The sequence below is a fragment of the Myotis myotis genome, unplaced genomic scaffold (genome assembly GCF_014108235.1).
Source record: "Myotis myotis isolate mMyoMyo1 unplaced genomic scaffold, mMyoMyo1.p scaffold_m19_p_3, whole genome shotgun sequence".
NCBI lineage: Eukaryota > Metazoa > Chordata > Mammalia > Chiroptera > Vespertilionidae > Myotis > Myotis myotis.
In genome coordinates this window covers 161998930-162023387 of record NW_023416335.1, presented here as the reverse complement: position 1 = coordinate 162023387, position 24458 = coordinate 161998930, and the positions used below count along the sequence as shown (strand labels likewise).

Genomic DNA, 24458 nt, shown 5'->3' with positions numbered 1-24458 from the left:
AGGACTTTCTGTGCTATCACAATTGATGAGATTCGTAATCAGCCTTTGTCCACACAGATAATTAAGTGCATTAACATCCAGAGAGACCAGAGGGCTGCGGGTTGATGTGTGCCCACTCAGAACACAAGCTGAAGGGGAGGGAATTGAAGGTCTGACGGCTGGAACAAAGTGGTCCCCCAAAGAGTCAGTACCAGTCTCTGACCGAGCCTCAGGGACACACACACGCGCCCTGCTCTCTCTTTATTATTCTGGAACCCATGCACAGGAGATGGGCTTAGCATGAGCATTCAGACACACCAAGAAGAGATTTCCCTACAGAGAGGGTTGGTAGTTCTGCTTCCTTGGGGAAGAGGAGGGCTGTTCTATTCTTGGCCAGTTCTTCTAGAAATCATTTTCTAACCCCTTTATCGCCAGTCCATCAGTCTACTGATGAAAAGCAAATGCTCTGTCTTGGTTGTCAGGTTTCTTCTTAACCCCCATCTCCTCCCAGGAGGGTCCAGGAGCCAATTCAATGCAGGTGCAAACACCTGCTGAGCACTCAGGAGGAACTGGCTCAGGGCATGAAGGAGGAGATGGCAGTCCCCAGGCAGGGCAGGCAGGGACAGAGGGCCCTGATACACAGCTGCAGGGTGTCTGGCTCTAATGGAGGAACACCAGGCCAGCGGGACTTGGAGGGAGAGTGAGCCTCAGTTCCTGAGCTTGGGGCCAGAGGTCAGGCAGGGTCTTTGGAGAAGAACACAGTTTGATTGGACCTGAAGAATGGTGAAGAACTGAATGTGCTGAGATGAGTGAGAGAGGGGGAAAGATGTAAGCAACCACACAAAGTAACTGAGGCTATCGGTGTGACAGGAATAGCTGGCAGTCCACGTTAGCTGAAAAACAGGAGCTGGAGAGGGCAGGGGGAAAGGCGGCAGGCTGGGGCTAGGTGGTGGATATGGTGGCTGGATGGGGCGGGCTTAGAATGTCAAGCTGAGCACTGGAGGTGCTTGACCTGAGAGCGCCATGATCAGAGGGGAGCCAGCCAAAGGGATGGGCGATACTATATGGAGTGTATGTGTGAGAACGTGTGTGTGTGTGTGTGTGTGTGTGTGTGTGTGTGTGTCTAGTTTTGGTAACCCAAGGCATCATTATGAAACATCTTAAATATCAATGTGCCCATTTAAGAAACACTTTTTCCCCCTTCTCTGTGGTGTAGTGATCAAGAGTGTTTCTGGAATCAAATACAACTAGGTTCAAGCCTGAGCTCCGCCATCTGGGTGAAAAATTACATCATCTCTCTGAGCCTCAGTTGGTTTTGTGTCTAGAATGAAGACATAAAACTTGCTCAGGGATGGGGTGAGGATAAAGTGAGGTGTGTATGTAAAGCATTCGTAGAATGCCTGGTACATAGTAGGTGGTCAATAAATTCTAACTGCTATTATTATTGTTGTTGTTGTTGTTATTTCTCCTCTATTGCGGGTACCTGCTCTGGTGACCACCCCAGCCCCTCCCCCATGCCAGCCTGCTCCTCCAGGTCTGGGTGCTGTTCGGGACCAGCTCCCCACAAAGGTTCTGAGTTATCCTTATTGTCCCTTTGCAGGTGTGAACAGCTCCCGGGACAGTGTTGTTTCTGGGGACCTCTCTGCCGCCTGTACCTGTGGCACCAGATACAGTGGGATGGGAGCCTGTAGCAGCAGCTGTAAGAAGGGTTAAGTTGGCAGGGCTTGAGGAAACACCCGAGCCTCCAGCCCTCCCCCCACCCAGAGGGTCCCAGCTGGCTCTTATGCCCAACCCACCCAGGTGCAACCCAGTGGCAGGTACAACTGGTTGATCTAACTCTGACCTATTTTCTCTGCTGTCCACTTCTCATTTCTTTCTTTCTTTCTTTTTTTTTAAGTATCATGTTTTCCATTTTATTATTTATTTATTTACTGTTAATCCTCACCCAAATATATTTTTGCATAAATTTTTAGTGTGTGTGGAAGGGAGGGGGAGAGACAGAGAGAGGAACATTGATGTGAGAGAGACACATTGATTGGCTGTCTCCCGCATGCACCCCAACCAGGGCTGGGGATCATGCCTGCAACCAAGGTACATGTCCTTGACTGGAATGGAACCTGGGACCCTTTGGCCAATGGGCTAAAGCTCTAGCCACTGAACCGGACTGTCTGGGGTCACTTCTCATTTCTGGTTGTGTGAGAACCTCACTCCTTGTCTTCTGCCTCCCCCAGGCCAAGAAAGGCTGCTGGGAGGAGTGACATGTGGATTTCTTCTGTGGATTCTGGGCTGCCTGGACCCATGAAGAGGACAGCCCGACCTTCCCCTTCCCTTGCACTCTTGTTCTTCCCTTCCTTCCCCAAATCTCCATTTCCTCCTTGCTGTCTGTGCTTAAAATAAAGTCATATATTCCTGTCATGCTTGTCAATCTCTTGTCCATTATTTCAGGCCTGGAGGGTTGGGTGACATCTCCTGGAGGGCATTCAAGGTGGCGGGGGCTGCTAGGGTTATCCCAGCTATTTATGCATTGGTGTGCTTAGGGCTGGGGACATTGAGGAGGGGTGCTCTGATGGCTCAGGGATCCTTGAGGTAATTCTCAAGTGCTAGGAAGTGTCTGGCACAGTGTTGGCACAGAGCAGGCACTGAGCAATGTTAGAAGAATTAATGACTTCATCTCTAAGGTTTCCAATTTCCCATAGGTCAAAATATACATCATTGCATACATCATTGGAATTGTTGCAAATTGAGATGTGTTGGAGGGAATATAATTTTTTTATATATTGCTGGTCAAAGAATAAATTACTATAATGAATTTGGCAAATAATTTTGTGTGTGTTGTAATATGTACGTAGATACTGATTCATGACATAAAATATACTTCTTACTTTGAGTTGTGGTTAAAAAATGTTTGATAGTCAGGACCTTAAAGATCCTCTTTCTGAGTATACCAGTAGACATGTACCAAAAAGCTCATAGCAAGATTGTTTGTTATAACAAAAAGAAAAATATACACATGCATACCTATAGGAGAATGGAGAATTATTCATACATTGGAATACTATACAGCACTGAAAAAGAAATAAATGGATGAGTCACAAAAATAAGATGTTGAGGAGGAAAAATAAAATTATAGAAGCATATAGGCAGAGTAATTCTATATATAAAGCATAAAAGCAGGCAAAACTAAATGATTGCTTGGAGGTTTATTCACACATGATAAAATAATAAAGAAAAGCAAGAAAATAGTTAACACAAAAACCCAGGAAGGTGATTACTTTGGAGATTGGATGGGATTAGGGATGAAGGATGCTATGATAAGGGTCCCCCAGGGATATTTGAAGGTCCTGGTGAGTACACAAGGATCTGTTTTATTAAACATATGTTATATATACTCTTTGGCATGTATGAGAAATTTATAAACAAAAAGAAATGCCAACAGAGGCTTGTACTCTCTAGGCCCCTGGTTCCTTCTTCAGTTTAGAGTCATCACCCCAGATTTCCTATCAGGTCTTGGGAACTGGAATCCCCAGCCCCAGTGTCCCTCCCTCATGTCTGTCTTCCCCATTGCTAACAGATAGGCCTGCCTAAATTGCCTGTCTGGTAGCAATGTGGCTGGTCGGTTCGAGAACCTTCCTGCAAGGCCCATTCCAGCCCAAGGACCTCCACTTTCCCATCTGAGCTCCCAGAACTGCCCCTTCTACTCCAGGTCAGAACTCTGCAATTGTCACAGGTGAGGTCATAAAGCCCCCAAGTAGGAGAGGCCTTGTCTTCAGAGGTGAGGATTCTGGGAGTTCCTTGGGCTGTAGCTTGGCTTAGTGCTCACAGGAGGCTTGGAGGAGACCTCAGCTTGGCTCATCATAGTAATATCAGTCAAGTGCCCTTATTTACTCTCCTCGTCCCCTGATCCTCCCTCTTACGCTGCTGCCCCCACCCCATAGTGTGAGGAGATAAAGATGACCATGCAGAGACACCCGCAGAGCCTGGGGTACAGCAAGGAAGAGCTGAACAGGCTTAACCAGGCCATCCAGCGGCTGACTGTGGATGTGGACAGAGCTGAGAGTCAGGTGAGGGGTGGGAGTGGGGGTGGCAGAGTGGTGTTGTTTGGGATGTGTGTCTGTTATTTATGACAACTAGCATACATTCCCCTTCCCTCATCCTTTGAAGTAGATTGAGTTTCTCTTTGTGAATGTCTGAGCAAATAGGACTGTGGCTATCTGTGTACATCATGCTTACATTTGCCTATGATTCTCTGTAGTTCATACGGGTAAGTGATTCAACATGTAGGTAATATATATGCTTGTTTTTATATTGTTTTTATCTGTATGTACATTTTTATGTCTATGTGTTTTGTTTGCCCTTTATAGCATTAAATTTGAGCTCATCTTTAGAATTTGCAAGATTTTACCTAGAAATCCAGTTTTCTGGTTTCTGTTTAAAAATATGTGGATCTGAAAAAAAAAAGTGGATCTGGTAATATTAAACTACTAGAGGCCTGGTGCACAAAAGTTTGTGCACTCAGGGGGTCCCTCAGCCCGGCCTGTGCCCTCTCGCAGTGTGGGACCCCTCAGGGGATGACCACCTGCTGGCTTAGGCCCACTTCCTGGGGGATTGGGCCTAAGCTGGCAGTCAGACATCCCTCTGGCAGCCTGGGAACCCTCAGGGGATGTCCACTTGTCAGCGGGGAGCAGGCCTAAGCTGCAGTCGGACATCCTTAGCGCTGCTGAGGAGGCGGGGGAGGCTCCCACCACCACCGCTGTACTGGCAGCCATCAGCCTGGCTTGTGGCTGAGCAGAGCTCCCCCTATGGGAGCACACTGACCACCAGGGGGCAGCTCCTGCATTGAGCATCTGCCCCCTGGTGGTCAGTGTGTGTCATAGTGACCAGTCATTCCCAGTCGTTCTGCTGTTAGGGTCAATTTGCATATTACCCTTTTATTAGATAGGAGTGCCTGGCCAGCCTGGGTGAGGGGCTGATGGCTGTTTGCAGGCTGGCCACAGTCCCTTCAGGGTGGGGGGGGGGTCCTGCTGGGGTGCCTGAACAGTCTGGGTGAGTGGCTGATGGCAGTTTGCAGGCTGGCCAAGCCCCCCAGAGGGGCTGGCCATGGCCCCCAGCCACCCAAGCTCCCAGTGGAGGCTGGCTGGAAACAGGTATCTGGGATTTATTTGTCTTCTATAATTGAAACTTTGTTGCCATGAGCAGAGGCCACAGCCGGCTCAGGGCTGGTGGGAAGCTTGGCTTCCTCCATCGCCTGGGCAACCAAGCCTCCTGCTTGCTCCAGCTCCGTGGCTGCTGGCCACCATCTTGGTTGGGTTAATTTGCATATAGTCACTCTGATTGGCTGGTGGGCATGGCTTAGGGCATAGCGAAGGTATGGTCAATTAGCATTTTTGTCTTTTGTTAGTGTAGATGTCCCACATGGCAGCATTTGGCTTGGGAATATGTTACTTTGTGTGCCACAGCCCCCACCACTCCAGATTGCCTCATTTAACATTGAGGCAGAGGGTTCTTTGCCACTTACCATCACCTAGGCTGGCACTGTTATCATCCCTGTGGAGAGAAAAGGTGCTGAGGCCGTGTCTCTATCTAAAGTGGAGAAATGAGCCCTAACTGGTTTAGCTCAGTGGATAGAGTGTGGGCCTGCGACTGAAGGGTTGCAGGTTAGATTCCAGTCAAGGGCAGGTGCCTCGGTTGCAGGCTCAATCCCTGCGCTGACTTGTGTGCATGCGGGAGGCAACCAATCAATGTGTCTCTCTCACACTAATGCGTCTCTCTCACATTGATGTTTCTCTCTCTGTCCTCCCTCCCTTCCATTCTCTCTAAAAATCAATGGAAAAATATCCTTCGGTGAGGATTAACAAAAAAAATAATTTTTGTCCTGCCAGTGGCTCAGTTTTTGAGCATTGACCCATGAACCAAGAGGGGGGTGGTTCGATTCCGAGTAGGGGCACATGCTTGGGTTGCAGGCTTGATCTCCAGTAGGGGGCGTGCAAGAGGCAGCTGATCAGTGATGATTTTCATCATTGATGTTTTATCTCTCTATCCTTCTCCCTTCCTCTCTCTCTCTCTAAAACAACAACAAAAAACAACAAAACAAAACAAAACAAACACACACACACACACACACACACACACACCCCAAAAACCCCAAAACCAATAAAGACATATTTTTAAAAATAGAGAAATGAAAGGCTGGAAACGTGAAAGAGGTGCTGGTAATTTCAGGACACTGAGAGCATGCACATTTCTCTGTGGAACTGGATCCTGTTGTACACAGTTAATGTTTGGCCTTTACCGTTTGATGCTTCAGCCAGGCCTCTGTTGGCATTTATGTTTGCGACTCAGGCTTAGGCCTTAGGAAGGACAGGTTCCACATGAGCACTCCCGTTCCCTGACCTCTCTCCCTGGCAACCTCCTCTTTTCTCCCAGCCCACTCTTTGTCAAGCCCTCCCAATCACACTCCACACCGGAGGGAAGGGGTTCTGCTTTGGTCTTTTCTTGCTTTCTGGAGAGACAAGTGTCTTAGGCTCTGAGGGAGGTTTGCCCTTCTCCAGGAACTGATGACGCTGAGGGGGCAGAATGAGAGGGTGGGCATGTTGGGGTTCAGTCCTCCACCAGTCACAGCTCTGATCCTGCCTCCCTTCCCCCAGCCTGTTTCCTAAGCAGCAAGCACATTACCAAGGCAAGCAGTTATTATTATTTCCCCTGAAGACTTCACATTCTAGTCTTCTGTGAGCACAGAATAGCCATCTTGTTAGTTTCCCTGATAAAACAATAATCTCAGCATTATGTGCTAAGGAGCATTTGCTGCTTCTCCCATCTGAACTCATTTTAGAAGTGTCACCATACTGATGTCAAAGGCTTTCTCTCAGCTGTCCCAAATGGCTGGCCCCAAATCTCCATCCTGGTAATAGGGTGCACGTACACACACACACACACACACACACACACACACACACACACACACGTTTCAGAACAGGCATGCTCACTCCACACAACAATCTGTAATTCTCATTGGCTCCCCAGCCTCTGAGAAAGGTCTAGAGATCCTTGAGGAGATAGAGGTGGGGACCAAGGATGTCCTTCTGTTCGTGGTCCCCCCTTTCCCCCCAGCCCAGCGAACTCGAGGGAGCTCTGCAGGAGGAGGGTGCCTCAGGCAGTGCCAAGGGCAAGCTGGCCCAGCTGGAGGCTGCCCTGCAACGGGCCAGGCAGGACATGGCCCGGCAGCTGCGGGAGTACCAGGAGCTCGTGGTCGTCAAGCTGAGCCTGGACTTTGAGATCGCCACCTACCGCAAGTTGCTGGAGGACGAGGAGAGAAGGTAAGGGCTGGGCAGTGCTTCAGATATATCACAGGGGGTGTGGGGGTCACCACCTGGGGCCTCAGCAGCTGGGGATGGGGTGGGGAAAGGTGACCCGAGTATCCAGAGACTTGTTTTCCTGGAGGCAGTTTGTTCCCACTATTCAACAGCCCTTTAGACGGAAGGCCCCAGCTAATGAGCACCATGGCAGCTAGGTTAGGGCAGCTCATAAAGTCATTCACCCCCAGGACCAGAGAGCAGGGGCTAGTTTGTCCCTCATGACAGCTGCAAGGCCCAGCCAGGGGAGTAAGGTCCCAGTACGGAGTGCCTTCTTCTCAGTTCTGCCCATCTTCCTGGGACCTGGGGAAGGCAGGGTTTGTGGGAACCAGGAGGGCCTGGCTTCTACTCTTAGACAGCAGTAGGGACTCAAAGACTGCCAGCTCCACCCACCTGGGGACACCAGGCTGAGGGGAGGGAGAGGGAATCCACTATGCAGCCATGCTACATTTATTATCTCTTTTAAACCCGCAACCCCATGGGAGGATGCTTTGTCAGATGAGGAAACAAAGTCTCAGAGAGGGCAAAAGGACCACCTCAAGGATGCACAAGTAGAAAGGGATTAAGTGAGGCTTGAACCATATTCTTCAGATAATTGAGCTGTCTTCTCTGTGGTCTCCTTTAAAATGCACCCCCACCCACAGCCTCCCTTTTCAATGTTTAGGCCCCCCAAAGTATAGATCTTTTGCCTTCTCCCTCTCCTGAGAAGACATCAATAAAAGTGAGTTATTTAAATTTATGGCAGGAAAGATTGAATTTAAAGGTTCAAAGGAGCCTTCACTCAAAAGGCTGTGGGGACCTGAGAGAACCAAGGAGCTTGCAGGATGAATGACTTCTGTAGAGAGGAGAATGGGGACTGTTACACCCAGGAGCGAGGTCCACTTACCTGTGTCCCCCTCCTCCCTGCAGGCTTGGCCTGAGACGGAGATCAGAGAGCCTCAGTAAGTAAATAATAGGTATAACCGGTTGGAGGGGCCAAATCTTATCTGCCCCCCTTTGTTGTGCATCCTCTTGGGAAGGGAGAAGGGGTCTGCATCCTCTGTGTGTCTCCCTTTGCCAGGGGTGGTTTCTCTCTTGGGAGTGAGTCTTTGTGTTTGTGTGTAGGGTGGGGGGAGGGTCCTGGGGTCTGTTCTTTGCAGGGAGGTTCTATTGCAGTGGTTCTCAACCTGTGGGTTGAGACCCCTTTGGCGGTCGAATGACCCTTTCACAGGGGTCGCCTAAGACCATCCTGCATATCAGATATTTACCTTACGATTCATAACAGTAGCAACATTACAGTTATAAAGTAACAACGAAAATAATTTTATGGTTGGGTCACAACATGAGGAACTGTATTTAAAGGGCCAGAAGGTTGAGGACCACTGTTCTATTGGTTTTGCCTGGGGTGCAGAAGGAAGTTCTGTGACCTTATTCTCGTGGGCGAGACTTTTATTCTTGGGTGGGGGGAATCTGTGTCCGACTTCGGAGAGGGAAGGATTCTTGAGTCTGTTTCTTGGGAGAAGGGGGTCTGTGTATCTGTTACTTTGGGGAGTTTGCCTGTCTGACTCCTATTAGGGAGGAGGGTCTGTGCATTGCTTCCTGGAGGAGTTGTTGGTATGTCTGTCTCCTGGGGTGGAGAGCGGGAAGGGGGTTTCCTCCCTCCAACAGCCACTCTCTGCTCAGCTCTGGACAGTGATCTCACCTGCCAGTCCGGCTTGGCCCGGGGCCCTGACCGTCTGCTACCTTCAGGAGCAGGAGCAGGTTCTGATGCCCTGGAGACGAGCACTCCTGGTTGCAGCAGCCCACTCTGCGGCTCACCAGGCCGTGTCAAGGAATTCAGCTGCAGAGACTTCCCCGGACGTTGAACACATCCTCTCCTGCTCCAAGAACCCTAGCCTTTGCCCCAAAGACTTGGTCCTCTGTCTCAGACGCCCCTCCCAATCGATCTGGCCCTCGCCTCATTTCTCCCTCGTGTCCCTCACCCTGAACCATAAAGTCTCAGTCTTGCCCTTTGAACTGCCGCGCCCCTCTTTTCCTGGGACTCTTCCTTTGCAGTAAAAATGTTCTGCAGTGGACTGAGCCACCAGGCTGTTCGCACGTGGATTCCTCAGAATAAAGACAAAGCTGGCCAGATTTGGGGCCGGGACACTGCCCAGAAGCAACCACCCTAGCTTGGGGTCCATCGTCAGCTCTTCCTGGCAGAGGAGCTGAGAAGTGCATCTATTCATCCACTCATTGGCTACAAACAAAAACGGAGTGGCCTCTGGGGGTCAGGCATAGTGCTTGGTGTGCAAGATGACACGCTCGTCCTGGCTCCCTGGAGATGACATTCTGGTGGAGAGGGGGCCCCTAAACAAGAATGCAGACCAGAAAGAGAATGGAGTGGGCTAGGGATGAGGGCGTGCCTTCTGTGCCCAGGCAGGGGCTCTTGAGGACAGGCCCAGGGAAGATGCCCTCGCAGATTGGGGCTGGGGGATCTGAGCACAACTGGGAGGCTCAGGCCTGAGTTCTAGTTTCACAAGTGACCTGAGGGTGGGCTGGGAACAACGTATGACAGTGGAGGAAAGCACGCCTTTGGAACCAGACTGAGGTTCCAGCTCTGCTTCTACTCCAGGTCTGTGGTGTAGAGTAGTTTGAGTTTTCACAAGGCAACTAACTGGACTTTAAGGGGCAGAAGACAGGCCAGTTTGGAGGGTTGGGTGGCCAGTGAAGGGCTGGATTTCTGAGCTCTTGCCTTGGCACACAGCCTGAGAGATGTCCCTATCTATTGAGCTCACATTTTTGTCTATTGCACAAAGGTTTACATCATCAGTGCGTCTGGGAAACAAAGGTTTCTGCTTTCTAAGTCCCGGAGTAGGGCTAAGGTGCGTCATTGGCCCGAGGCTCTGGCTTTACCTTTTAAGGTAATACTAGTGCTAGGGTGTCTGCTGTTTTCCTGGGTCCCTGCCCAAAGGTATCTAACAGGCTCCCTTCCTGGGTAAACAGGAATCTCATGCCAGAGGAATGGGATGGAAACATGGCTGTCAGGCTACCAGCTCTTGAAGGGTAGGGGACATGGCCCCACCGGACTCCTGCATCAGTCCCATTTGATCTATACTAACACCAACGATATAAATGTTCTTACCGACACTCCCAGTGCAAATCAGCTCCTGAAAACAGATCTTGCCCTTCTGCAAGAGTTTTTGGTTGGGCATTTTGCCCAGGAGTTGCAGGCAGGATTTCTGATGAGCCTACTGCAGCCTGCACCACAGAGGACTGGCTGCTGCCTGAATTTTTCCTTTCTAAATCCCAAGCCTGACGTCAGTCCAAGAGATTCCCGGAGCTTGGAAGGTTGGAATCTCTTGCCGAGCCAGGGCCACGTGGACCACAGCAGTGTTTGCAGCTTGGGGACTGATTCTCTGAGTGGCTCCCCTGGCCATGGACCACATTCCAGCCTGGGGTGGGGGAGAACTACCTGGTGCATTTATGGGGAGTCATTCATCTTCCCATTTTTGAGCTTTATGAGTTGGGATGACTTCTGAAGGGAGGAGGGTTGTCACCAGCGCAGTCATCGCTTTGGGGACCTCAAGGTGTCAGCCCAACTGTTGGCTGCTGATGCCTGTCTCACACTTAATTGCACTCAAATATGTTGGGTGCAGCTTAGCTGTATTAGTGTCTCTCTTTGAGCCTTAGGTCTGGACTCCTGACAGGTGTTACAGCTCAGAGGGCTGGTTAGAACAATTGCACGCTCTGGAACTCTCCCAGGGCTCTGCCCTGCTCGGAATTACCTGGGATTGATACAGTCCCTTAAAAGAGCCTTTGGCTCCTGGTCTATCAATACATAGTCATAATTATTTCTGTTGCCCTGAGCACTAGGGGTGGGGGTTAACATCTCTGCTATAGTTTTCTGGGCCTGGGCCTGGGAATGTAGATCCGCTCTGCTGTATAGATGTATGTTCAGGGCTCGCCTTGGCCCATAGTGAAGTCAAAGAGCCATCTCCCAACTCGCACCACCTCTTGCAATATCCTCATCAGTGTCAGAGCGGGGGCGTGGAGGGGGGACGTTTCCCTGAAGGAGGAGCTCAATGACTTTGGAAGACATGAATAATTCTCACTGTACTTCAATCTCTAATCACAGATACAAGTGTAAATAGAGGCAAAGCAAATAATACTAAAGATAAACATACATCGTCATAAATTTATGCCAGGCACGAAGTGCTATATATGAAGTTCCTCAATCCTCCCATCAGCACTGAGGTGGGTGCTCTTTTTATCACTCTCACTAGAGATGTGGACACTGAGGCACAGGGAGGGTAAGTAAATTGTCCAAGGTCACTCAGTGAGAAAGGAACAGAGCCCAGGCCGTCTGGCCCCAGTTTGTGTGCTCGCCTCTCTGCCACATCATCTTCGTGTTAGGCGCTGTTTGTGAGGTAATTTACCAGCAATGGCAGGTCTCCAAACCTCAAGGGACTCCATTTTTTAAAAAGGCGCCATATCAAAGGCTTTCTGAGAGTTTCAATTATGTACGTATCCTTAAAGAATTCTAATAAATTACTCAGCCCCGAGTCTTCCCCACCACAACAACAGTGATTTTCCTTACGCTTTGAGTGACTGGAGAATCAGCTCACAGGGGTGCACAGGGATGTTTTCTGTGGTTTGGTGAAGTGAGCTCCAGAGATGCACACGGGTTCAAACCCCAGCTGTACCATTGACCTCAGCAGGGGGCCCAATTACTGAGCGTCTCTGAGCTCTGGCTGCTTCATCTGCAAGATGCATCATAAAAGGTGGTGTGGATGAAATCTACAAGGTCGTGTGAATAAAACTGCACTGTGTGCGGGCCCAGCTCAACCCTTGGCTAAATCTCAGACTGCTGTGAGCCCAGGGACAGAAGATTGTATTGGAGACCCCAGACTAGGCCTTTTCTGCTCCATGGGACTATCGGGATCCTCCCAAACCCTAACCCTTGAGGATAACAGAGGTGAACACAAGGCCCAGGGTTGGCTACATTGATTTATTGGAAACACAGATTAAGACAGAGAGGAACAGAGGAGGAAGGGGAGAGGCTGGGGGACCCTGGCCACTGGCCCCATGGCAGCCCAGGGTAGGGTCCTGGTTCTGGTCCTTCCTGTCCTGGAGCCCCCTTCCTGTGGGCACCAAGGGGACTTCTTTCTGGGGTAGCCTTTCCCAGCGTGGGGTGGGTGGGTGGGGGCAGAGCATAGGAAGAGGTGATCACAGATACACAGAGGAGTCTAGGAGCAGGATGGACCTTTCAAAGTGCAGGAGAAATAACCCAGTGCTTGCTCCCCCCAGGGCTGGACCAGGCCCTGCTGGGAGGGAGAGATGCTGGTCGGGGCTTGAGCTGGGACACCTAACACTTGCGGCAGCTGCTGACACAGGAGCCTACGCCGCAGGAACTGATGCCACAGGAGCCCACTCCTCCAGTGCCCAGTCCACAAGATGTAATGGAATTGCAGGGGCCACAGGGGGCGCAGGGGCCGCAGGGAGCGCACATTCCGGTGCTCACCGCCAGGTTCCCACTGCAGGGGGCATTGCAGGCACTGCCTGTCACAGGCCTAGAGCCTGACACACAGAGGTCCCCACAGACGACTCCACCCCGGGAGCTGCTGACACCTGCGAACCCCAAAGCATGAGTCAAAATTCTGATGGCGAGTTATCCCATCCCAAGGATGCCCCTCCCCAAGTACAGTATCTCTACTTGACAACTCCAGGTCCACCCAGTCCCACAGCTGTGGTCTTTCCTGCTGTCTGACCCCAAACCCCTTCTGTTGGAATGCCAGCCCTTTTATATTTAGGTCCCAGTGAAACCCCTCCTTCCAGACTCTTCCATCCTTTATAGCAAGAGAGTAAATCTACCCACACAGGGCCCATGTTACTTACAAACATTCACGGCCCCAACGCCTTCACACAGCCTGAGAGGAAAGAAAAAAAGAGCAGTATTAGTAACTTGGCCAGAATGGCAGACAGAGCTCCACAAATTTTGGGGGTTGGGTCCACAAGTCAAGAGGGGAGAAGCGGAGGTCTGAGGAAAGAGCCCTCCAAAATTGACCACTACCCCAAAGTGATAAATGACAGGTTTATCCCAGGCTCTTGGCCCTTAATGGGGCAGAAATGGCAGCTTGGCCAACTAGGGTCTCACCTCTGCTCCTCGCCCTCCAGCAGGCGCCTGTAGGTGGCGATCTCGATGTCCAGGCCCAGCTTGGAGTTCATCACCTCCTGGTACTCCTTGAGCAGGCAGGCCATGTCCTGCTTGGCCTTCTGCAGGGCGGCCTCCAGCTCGGCCAGCTTGCAGCGGGCATCACTGATGGCTGTCTCACCCTGCTGCTCTGATTGCTTCACAGCAGTCTCCAGCTTGGTGTTCTGGGGGCCCGGAAGAGGATAAAACAGGTTATGGTCCCCAGGTCTCTCTGTTCATTTCCTGGATGTGTCCAGTCACTCACACCCAGCTGGCCACACTTCCAAAATAGGCCCCTCACCCTCATGACCTGGGTCTCACTGAGTAACCACACCCATGACTCTAGTCATGCAGATGGGCTGGAGAATGAATGTTGAAGTCCACATGGCCTGTGGAAGCCAGGCCAGGCCCTCAGCCTCTCAGATGCCCCGTACCTGGCACTTGGCATTCTCAACCTCGGCGGTCAGCCTCTGGATCATGCGGTTCAGCTCATTGATCTCCTCCTTGGTGCGGCGCAGGGTCTCCCCGTGACGGATCACTGTGGCCTTCATCTCCTCACACTGGGGGGAAGCAGAGATTCAGGATGGGACCTGCCACCCATTCAGGTCACCACAGATGACAGTGCAGGTTGTACAGTGCTCAGCCTGAGCAACCATCCATGGCAGCCCTGGCCCCTCAACCTGAGAGCTGTCTGGCCTCTGTTACCATCTTTAGGATCAGAATCCCCAGAAAAAAGCAGTCTTTTCTAATATAAACCTCACATCCCTCCCACTGCCATGTCTAGGAGGCAGGTGTCCTGGGCCACTCACCTTGCTGCGGTACCAGGACTCGGCCTCGGCCCGGCTGCGGCTGGCGATGTCGTCATACTGAGCCTTGATCTCAGCAATGACACAGTCCATGTTCAGGTCCCGGCTGTTGTCCATTTTGACAACAACGGAGGTGTCTGAGATGTGGGCGTGGAGGACACGGATCTCCTGTGGGTATGGGAGGAGGAAGGATCTTGTTTATGCCAGCGACTCCACCACCATAGCCTCCACCCAATCTTCTCAGCCCTCCCTGGTCTCCAACCCCCACCTCCTCATGGATGGCAGACTGATGCCCGAATCCCTGTCCACCTTAGGTTCCAGGCCAAAGCTCTCTCCTCCAGGCTAGCTGCCAGTTTCTTGCCTGGACCACAAGCCCTCACCTCCTCATACAGTCGCCGCAGGAAGTCAATCTCCTCGGTCAGGGCCTCTGCGTTGGCCTCCAGATCTGACTTGCGGAGGTAGGCGCAGTCCACATCCTGGAAAGGTTGTCAGTCTTTGAGCTCAGAGGACCCATGGTGATTGTCACCCTAATGCCCTCTTCTCAGGCATTCACGGAGGCCGGGTGGAGGGGGAAGGACTCCCAGGGTTCCCATTCCCATCCCATCTCCATACCTTCTCAACTTCCTGGGATGGGCCTCACAACCTCCTCCCCTTCTAAGAACAAACCCCTTTCTGTCTTGAAGATGGGCCACCAACCTTTCCCCTCTCACCTGAGGTAGCTTACCCTCCCATTTCTCCTTTTTTACTCACCCTGTTCCAGGACGCCTGCCCAGACTGCCTCCCCACTCAGACATCTTGGCCCCTCCCTGTCACCCAGCACTCCTCCCAGACTCCACCTGGCCACTCCAGGTTCTGTTCCATCCTCCCCCTCCTTTTATTCAGACATCACACAGCTCTAGACAGAACATTGTCCCTCAACAGAGACTGAAGATGCCAGGCTTATGGGACCTAAGCCACAGACCACACCTCTGAAGCTGAGCAGGACATCCAGAGGTCAACCCGGCCATCCCCGTGCCCCAGGACACAGTGGATATTCCAAGGGTATTGACCTTTGTCAAAGCTCTGGATGTTCCTTCCATGACCTGATCTCTGGGAATTCCCCATGTGATTTGACAAGGTCTCTGCACCCCACACTGAGCTTGAGACCCTCAGGGTCTCCTCAGGAAGAGTCTGTCTTTCTAGGATCCCTCATGTCTGTGCTCCCCAATACCACATGACTCACCTTCTTCAGAGCCACAAACTCATTCTCAGCTGTTGCTCTCAGAGAAACTTCCTCCTCATACCTGAGGCAGAAGAGGCAGAGAGGGAGGTCACGGAAGGGCAGGTCTCCCATGAACCCCTCCCACTTCATACCAGGGCAGGGGCCAATGTTAGGAACCTCCCACCACAGCTGGACCCTGGCAGCCCTGTTATATCCTTTTGATTGGATTTAGGATATCACTGCCTTGAATTGAGGGGTCCCTGGGGCCAATCTTCTGGGACCTCATAGCTGCTCTGAGGCAAATAAGGCCTCAGCACCAGCCCTATGCTGGGCATGGCCAGCATCCCCTCTGGGGCACAGCAGCCCAGCCACCCCTCACTGAGTGTGCATCCTTGCACAGGAGTGGGGTCTGTGAGTTCCAGAGGCCATCAGCACTCAGAGCCCTGAGCTATGGGACACCCAGGGCCCCAGGACAAGTAGGGTTTATATCACATCCATGGGCCATGTGCTATAGGTGGGAGGTCAGGAGGAGAAGGCCTGGAAGATGCCAGAAGCCTTCTCCCCACAGAGCACAGGCAACAGCTGCTGGGTAGTCAGACTCCAAGAAAAGAAGGCTAACGCAGGGGAGAGATGTCCTGGGGGAATCACAGCCCTACTCTCAGGCAGGCGTCTGGGCAACAACTGCACAGGTGAAAAGATCCTACTACATCCTGCCACCCTGGCCTGCACGGCTGCTCACCCTGTTGGAATTCTTCTCATGCCTAATCCAATAGTCTTTAACCTAAGTCCTTCCCTGTGTCCAACGTCAAAGCCAGCCACACTCACTTCTTCTTGTAGCCCTCCATCACCTCCTGCACGTGGTTCAGCTCTGAGGCCAGCCTCCCGCTGTCGGCCTCCACACACTCGGCCTCGCGCCTCAGCGTCTCGATGTAGCCCTCAAACAGCGGCTCCAGGTTGCTCTCGCAGCACTTGCGGTTCTGGTAGTACTGCCACTTGGTCTCCAGCAGCTTGTTCTGCTGCTCCAGGAAGCGCACCTGCCATTTGGGGTGGGAGGATCTGTGAGATGGCTCTTGATGCCCCAAAACCAATTTGGGGGATGCTTTATGTTAACTCACAAAGCTGGAGCTCAGCAGAGCTTAGATAGAGTTGAACACTGAGAGACAAGGCAACTTCTGTTTTCTATTATTCATATCTGGATTTTCCATTTTAGGGATGGGACCTAGGGTATGGGAAAGGTCAGTTCCTGCTCTCAGGCGAATAGTTTTCAGTTCTGATGAGTGTAGGTGGCATGTAGTCAGGAGCTGAGTGGAGGTTGTTTTGTTCTTGAGTCCCCCTTCCATGGCTAGCCTGAATCGTGAGTATGAGGAGGTTTCAGGAAAGGTGTGATCAAGGACACCTTTCAAAAGGAGGTCCCTGTGGCCCAGCTCCTATTTCTTATGCGCATTTCTTGTGTCTTGTGTGCATGTAGGGCTTCCTTCCTAGGATACAGTTCCAAGTCTTGCTCTGTCTCTCTGTGGTTTCCCTGCATGTGGACAGGGGTTGTATATATGTAATAACAGTGCTATCAAACCAGGAGTCTCTGCCTCCCCTAGACGCATCTCTCCATCTCTTTGTGTCTGTGCCCTGGATGTGTGTTCATTTATTCCGTCAGACTGGGAGCTCACCTGGACCACATCCCCCTCCTGCCCCTGACTCCTCTTCAGCGCCCAGCCCAGCAACAGAGGGTTCAGGGAAGGGCTGGTCAGGGACACCCACCTTGTCGATGAAGGCAGCGAACCTGCTGTTGAGACACTTGATCTGCTCCTTCTCCTCATGCTTCACGCACTGCGCGTTGGGGTCGATCTCCAGGTTGAGGGGCGTGAGGAGGCTCTCATTGACGGACACGGTGGTGATGCAGGGCGGGCTGGGTCCGCACACTCCGCCTGAGCGGTATCCGAAGCTGCGTCCACAGGAGCCAGAGCGGAAGGTGCCGCAGACGCTCTGGCTGCCAAAGCCCCCTGTGAGGCCGCGGTAGCAGGAGACCCCGCGGTAGGGGGCGGCGGTGATGCAGCAGCGGCCAGGCCGGGGCCCGCAGGCGGAGGCACAGCTGAAGGCCTGGCCGCAGAATCCTGATCCGCACGTCATGGTGCTTCTGGAGGTTGGGCTGTGGAGTAGAAGATGTGAGGTCTGGAGTCTTGGTGGAAACTCCAATGTGCTCCTCCAGGTGCCCCAGTCCTATTTATGGTCCGGTGGGAAGGGGCTTGGCTATGCAGATGGAGTTGGGGCAATTTATGCTTTATGGGCTTGGGCGGTTAGCTGGGTTCAGCCCCTCTCTAGAATGTGTTTTAATGGTGGAGTGGCCCGCACCCTCTTCTGCATAAAAGATGCCAATCTCTGGGCCTTAGGGAGACTCAGCATGTTTCATCTTCAAAGTGCCTGGCCAGCAGGGCATGCACTCATCTGAGTGTATTGGGGAGAGAGGGGCAGGGCAGGCCGGGGAGGGGAAGGATGGAGGAACAGCCCAGGAGAAGGGGAAGAGAAGGGAGAATAGATGCTGGGAGAAGCAAGGAGAGGGGCCTGTGTGTGTAGGAGAGTGAGTGGGGAGGAGGCCCAGGAAAGGTTGAGATGTAAGGTTCCATTCCAGGAGTAGGCAAGGTGCCCCTGAAACACGAATGTGGATGTCCCCTCCCTAGGTCATCCTAGGCTACTGAAAAACATCTGATTTTTTCTCACCACGGCAGCAGCTACTGCATTATTAGATATTTGTATGATGTCTTCTTCAGCTTTTATTATTCAAATTTACAAACATATAGAAATGTTGAGAGAATATATAACAAACATCCTGCGATGTCCAAGATTAGACAGATGTTAGCTTTGTGCCATATTTCTTTTCACATTGGTCCAAGTATTTGACAGTTACATGGCAAGCAAATGAGCAATAATTCAAAAAATTATTAACTATCCATTCCACATTCAATTTTCCCAATTGTCTCCCAAATTTTTAAAAATAGATTTTGTGTCTTTTAACGTATGTCTATCAACTGGAAGTTAACTCTAGAGCTTGGCTGTTCGGTATGGTAGCCAATGGGCACATGTGGCTATTTAAATTAGTTGACATTAAATTAAATTCAAAATTGAGTTTCTCAGTTGTACTAGCCACATGTCACACAGGACTAGTGGCTACCTTATTGGACAGTACAGATATAAAACATTACCACCATCACACCAGCATCTATTGGATAGCACTGGTCTAGAGGCTTGATTGGGCTTAATTGAAACATTTTTAGGCAGAATACTTCATATGAAGCACAAAGTGTCAGGTTGTTCTATTATTCATGATGTTAAATTAGATCACTTGAATGCATTTCCCCCTTTACAATTAGAAAGTACTCTATAAGGAAACATTTTGATAAGAGGATTTTAAAAATTAGTCATCTATTATTATTACACTAGAGGCCTGGTGCACAAAATTTGTGCACGGAGTGGGGGGGTCCCCTTAGCCCAGCCTGCACCCTCTCTAATCCGGGACACCTCGGGGGATGTCTTACTGCTGGCAGTTGGACATCCCTCTCACAATCTTGGACTGCTGGCTCCTAATTGCTCACCTGCCTGCCAGCCTGGTCAACCCTAACTGCCCCCCCCCCCACTGGCCTAGTCACCCCTTACTGCTCCCCCTGCTGGCCTGGTTGCCCCAACTGCACGCCCCCCCACTCCACCAGCCTGATCACCCCAACTGCATGCCCCCCCACTCAGCTGGCCTGGTCACCCCAACTGCATGCCCCCCCTGCTGCCCTGGTCACCCTAACTGCACCCCCCACTGCCAGCCTGGTTGCTTCAACTGGCCCCCCTGCTGTCCTGGTCACCCCCAACTGTCCCCCCTGCCAGCCTGGTTGCCCCTCACGGCCCCCTAGCCGGCCTGGTCACCCCATGCAGCCTGCTGTTCAACCTTTTGATTGTCCCTGCTTGTTCAGTCGTTTGGTTGTCCCTCACTAACCCCCCTGCTGGCCTAGTCATAGGCAGCCGTCTTTGTGAGGGTGTGAGGGTTAATTTGCATATTACCTCTTTATTATATAGGATGCTATAAATGATGTCTAATTCTCACAGTCATATGAGGTATGCACCATTATCCCCATTTTACAGATGAGAAAATTGAGGCTGAGAGAGGCTAAACAACTTGCCCAGTTTTTGCCTTGTAAGTAGTGAAGCTCAGGAGATACTATGCCTTCTCACCTACAAGCTATGACAACCCCTGGATTGCCTTATCCCTGGAAAATCAAGAGTAGAGAGAGTTGTTTAGGAGGGGATACCTGTGGATTTAGGGTTGGAAAGTAAGTCTAAGGATAATGGGCAGTCAGAGGGGATTGGGATGGTTAAAAACAGGAGGAGATGCCTTAGCTGGGTGGCTCAGTGGATAGAGCATCAGCCTGTGGACTGAAGGGTTCTGGGTTTGGTTCTGGTCAAGGGCATCTACCTCAGTTTCAGGCTCTTCCCCCATCCAGGCCATGGCCAGGGCTTGTGTAAGTGTCAACCAATCAATGTGTTTCTCTCACATTAATATTTCTCTCTGTCTCTCCCTCTCTCTTACACTCTCTCTAAAAATCAATGGAAAAATATCCTTGGGTGAGGATCAACAACAACAAACAAACAAACTGGAGGGGACAATGGAGTGTGAGTGCGGCACAAGGGCAATGTGAGGCTGGGGCCTATGGGCTGGACCTGCAGGATCCTAGGCCTGATAATTGAAGGGAGGGGGTGGAAAGTGGCCGTTCTAATTATTCGTCTACTAGTACTTACGGTGTATTGTAAGTAACCTCGATAGATTGAAGTGTATTCTACTTATCCAAGAAGCACCCCACTCCAATAGAGCAGGTCTAGAAAAATTAACTCATAAAGTATAGAGATTTGCATAAGTAGAAGGGAAGAAAAGAGAAGCGAAATGACTTGGCTGGCAGCTCCCTAGCTGCTGTGCCTTTGGGGCAAAGGTAGGCAAAGTAGCTTAAGGGAAAGGAAGAGGGGGTGGGGCGGTTAATGGGAAAAAGAGAAGCAAGAAGGAGAAAAGAAGAGAATAGGGTTTGTCAGGCGTAGGGCTCCATGCAAAACATTCAGGAGTGGGATCTTGTGACAGGACTGCCACGGGGTCACAGACTGTGTCGGCCATCTGGTCATCCCAGAGGAGGGTGTGGCACTTTATGTGTGTGGGGAGCTGGCCAGCACTTTTGAGGCCCTTTATCCGCAACCCTGGGCACTGCCCACAGTTGAGCAGTGGTGCTCCCAGCAAGCCGGCTGGCCGGGTGTCCTGAGGAGAAGCACAGTGAGTCAAAGTGCACGGCACACTCACTTTACCTTTTCTACCAGTATAACTCCTCATAAAAGCGACATGCATAAACACGGGCTAATTACTAAGGGCTGGCCCTTGCCAAGCAATTTTAAAAAAGCAAGAAACAATTTGAAACCAGATAGAAAAAAATTCAAATGTGACACCATTTCATGAAACTTCGGGCATTACTAGTTGTGGCTAATTTTTGAGGACCTAAAAGGACATTTAACCTGTATGTTTTCTTTGAATGAAAAAGTTTTATTGGGGTGAGGGGTGCGGGGGGGAGGGTTGGCAAAACCATTCTATGGCCTTGGCTCTGGCAATGTGAGCTTTATGAAAGTTAAAATGGTTTTTATTGTGAAATATGTCACACACACACACACACACACACACACACACACACACGAATCTATAGATGGTGTGCTTAGCATTATTGGGAGAATGAGAACAGACATGTAACTTCGGAGCTCCCTATGAGCCTCACTGTACCCCCTTCCTTCCTGGCCCGGGGATGGTTCCTCTGTGGGATTTTGTGTCAAATCATTCCTTTGTGTTTCTTTACAGTTTTAGTGCTAAACCTTATATTACTTACTTTTCCAGCTTTTAAACATCATATAAATGGGATCATATTGTGTATATTCTTTTGTGTCTGTTTTTTTTTGTTCAATGTTGCTTCCTGTAGCTTCATACTGTTCATTCCCCTGTGGATTGTACTCAGTTTACTCATCTTTCTACCCTGATGGCCTCATGGTTGTTTCCAGAGCTTGTCTTATGAACAGAGCTGCCATGGACATTCTTTCTCCTGTCTTCAAGCATGATTGTGCAAGAGTCTTTCTAGAGCATTGGGCATTTTTTAAAACTATGCAAGTAGTATATACTTGCTATAGAAACTATTTTATGAATACCCTTTCAAACCCAAAAGATAATAACATCTCTTGTTGTTCATCTTGCTTCATACTAGATACTACAGTGAGAGCACAATTTTCACAATAATCCTCTGAGGCAGGAGTTATTATTCTAGTTTTACAGTGAAGTTCACTGAGGCCTAGTGAGGTTAAGAGACTGGTTCAAGCAGTGTGGTTAGTGGCAGAGCTGGCACTCAGAGCCTGGTGTGTTTGATCCCAATGAAAGGATGAGTTTATCTCATTGCACTTCTACCTACCCACCATCCGCCTTTATTAAAAGTATCACACAGTAGGTGGTGTTTATATGTAACACATTAACACACACACACACCCAGTAATCCCCTTCCTCCAGTGCCCTCTTCTGGGCCTTTCAGAGTGTTCTCAGGGTTTAGGACCAGAGGATGGAGGAGTGCTCATCTTTGTTCCTGGAGAGTTTCCACTTTTAAGACAAAAGCTGGATACATACCCAGATCATGAACAAAAATGCAAACCCTGCAGCACACCAAGGGGTACAAATATTTGGTTCATGGATATTATTTCAAGAGCTTGACACATAGTAGGTGCTCAATAAATATTTGTTGAATGAATGAAATGAATACCAGCTGCATGTTAAGAGCTGAGTAATGGAGCCACCAAAGCTTGGTGGTTAATTGTATAAAGCTTTCTGGTAAGATGGGCTGGGGACCAGATGAAGCAGACCAGAGGGCGGTCACTCCTGGTGTAGGGGGTGGGGTGGGGACACGTTCCTGGCTGGGGCTTGAAGGAGGGGTGAAGCAAAGCCTTAACCTGAGCGATGATGAGAGTGGTAAGGAAAACCAGTCAATGAGGGCAAGAATCCTGAAGGCCTTAGGGTAGTGTGGTAGTGTTGGGGAAGGAAAGAAGTAGATTTATAGGAAAAAAAGAGAGACGAGATGCCTGGTTTTAACTTTACTCTGCAGGGCCACTAGAACGAAGAACAAAGACTGGCTGGGGGACGAGGAGGATGGTAGGGAGGGAGATTTGGGTAGAGAGAGGGAAGAAGAGGGAAGTGGAGGACAGTGCAGGTACAATGGGGAAAACCCAGGAGAAACGGAGAGGGGACATTCCAAATTTGGAAGAGCAGAGGAAGAGGAGGTTGATGGGGGAAGGGCACGGCACTGAGGGCAAGGTGTAGGTGTCCCTAAAGAGGTGGGCAACCTCAGCTCCAGCTTTATAACATCGAATCTTCACAAGGCAGGGACATGGGCTGGGGAATGTTCAGGGGCTTAGCCTGGTTAATGGGACAGACCTCACCAAGGGCAGAACTCCTGAGTCAAGCTTCACTTCCTCCAGGATCCCCACGGGGGCCTTTGGCCCCCTGTTCTCTCACGTATAATTGGCCACTGTCCCAGCTGTCTTGACTGAGGAGGCAGGGCTCTGACTTGAGCCTCTCCTTAACTCATTAACCCAACCGCCCTTCCTGGTGGTTGGCCTGAGGTCAATTCTCTCATTAGCAGCTCAGGTGCTGTGTACACACCCACTCCTGCACCCCTCATTTTCTCTCCCTGGAACCTGGCCTGAACCTTCTTTCTGTGAACAGAGAGTATGAGCTGCAAGGTTATAGAAGGTGTGGCCTCTTGGATACCTACAGGCCTAGTGTGCAGATGCTTTGGTATCCTCAAATGTAGAGACCACAGGCTGCCTCCCAGCCTGCAGCCATGGAACAGAATCCCAGAGACGATACTGGCCCTACTTCCTAGGTCTCTGTCTCAGCTGGCTCTTCACCACCACAGCACCTCATGATTCATTCCTGCAAGGGCCCTCAGGTATCTCTACTGTCTGCCCCCTCTCTGAAATAGCTCCATGTAAACATATCCTGCCTGCCTCTTTACTGAAGCCTGTTCTCACTCTTTCCAGGGAGACGTTCTTGCCTTTCCCATCAGACCAGCTGCAGTCCACATTGCCCCAGAATGGGCACTGTTGGTAGGTTGCTTTCCTGAGCATCTGATGGTACATCTCAAAAGCAGCCCTCTTCAGACTTCTGACCTTTCTCATAAATCGGGGTCTGTCTTCGCTGTCAGGTGAGGAGCTCCAGAATCCATGTCTCCTTCCTTCTCTTAGTGCCTTCTTCCCTCCAAAATTAAGGCAGGGTCCAGGTTATGGCAGGGACATATCAATCACAGAATCATCGAATCCCCCAACAAGATGTTATCTTGTTGAATCCATCATCCATCTTGGGGAATCGGCCTCAACATTCTCCACAGGAACAGAATGAACTGACAAAAACGTCCTAACATTAAAACCACCTAATTTTCCCTTTCTTCCCAGGCATCCCTTGAAAAAAGATCCATTTAGGCTAAAAGAGGAGGTTCTGAGTTCCAGATCTGAAGGTCTTTTGGTTCACCCTATCTCCATAAGCATGATGACGACTCCAGAATAAAGAGTGTTCTCTTTTATATAAAGCATCCCCAAATGGGAGATACAATGGAAGCTCCTTGAGGAAACCATGACTACCTGCCCTCCTTCTGGGATGTTCTTTCTGAACTCTAACTTCCAACTGTCCAGCTGCAGTGAATTCTTAACTTCCCTTGCTCTCTTTGGCATTCCATTACACGTGTACAGGTCATCAATGTCATATCTCTCACCCTTGAACCCATGGTAACCCTGGGCTACTGCCCAATCAGGAGGTTTCAGGATTAGGTAAAATGCAAGACCAGTGCACATACCATTGATTTATGGTTTGCATTATCATATTAGTTTCAGAAATCATTAGGATTTTTAAATGGTCTATTAAGGCTAAATAAGAAATATAC

General features: G+C 50.4%; 2 protein-coding genes across 2 annotated transcripts; one reads left to right on the top strand and one right to left on the bottom strand.

The window, feature by feature from the left end:
- The first annotated feature begins 3275 nt into the window (after positions 1–3275).
- Positions 3276–9172, top strand: LOC118650670 (keratin, type II cuticular Hb6-like). The gene is made up of 5 exons (XM_036299001.1): positions 3276–3323; positions 3915–4040; positions 7087–7292; positions 8238–8269; positions 9063–9172. The coding sequence occupies exons 1-5, from the start codon at positions 3276–3278 to the stop codon at positions 9170–9172; spliced, it is 522 nt and encodes a 173-aa protein (XP_036154894.1).
- Positions 9173–12485: 3313 nt separating this feature from the next.
- Positions 12486–17657, bottom strand: LOC118650860 (keratin, type II cuticular Hb1). The gene is made up of 9 exons (XM_036299333.1): positions 17242–17657; positions 16312–16520; positions 15508–15568; positions 14666–14761; positions 14289–14453; positions 13914–14039; positions 13444–13664; positions 13185–13216; positions 12486–12917 (listed from the first exon to the last, which is right to left on the bottom strand). The coding sequence occupies exons 1-9, from the start codon at positions 17608–17610 to the stop codon at positions 12655–12657; spliced, it is 1542 nt and encodes a 513-aa protein (XP_036155226.1). The 5' UTR covers positions 17611–17657; the 3' UTR covers positions 12486–12654.
- Positions 17658–24458: the final 6801 nt, after the last annotated feature.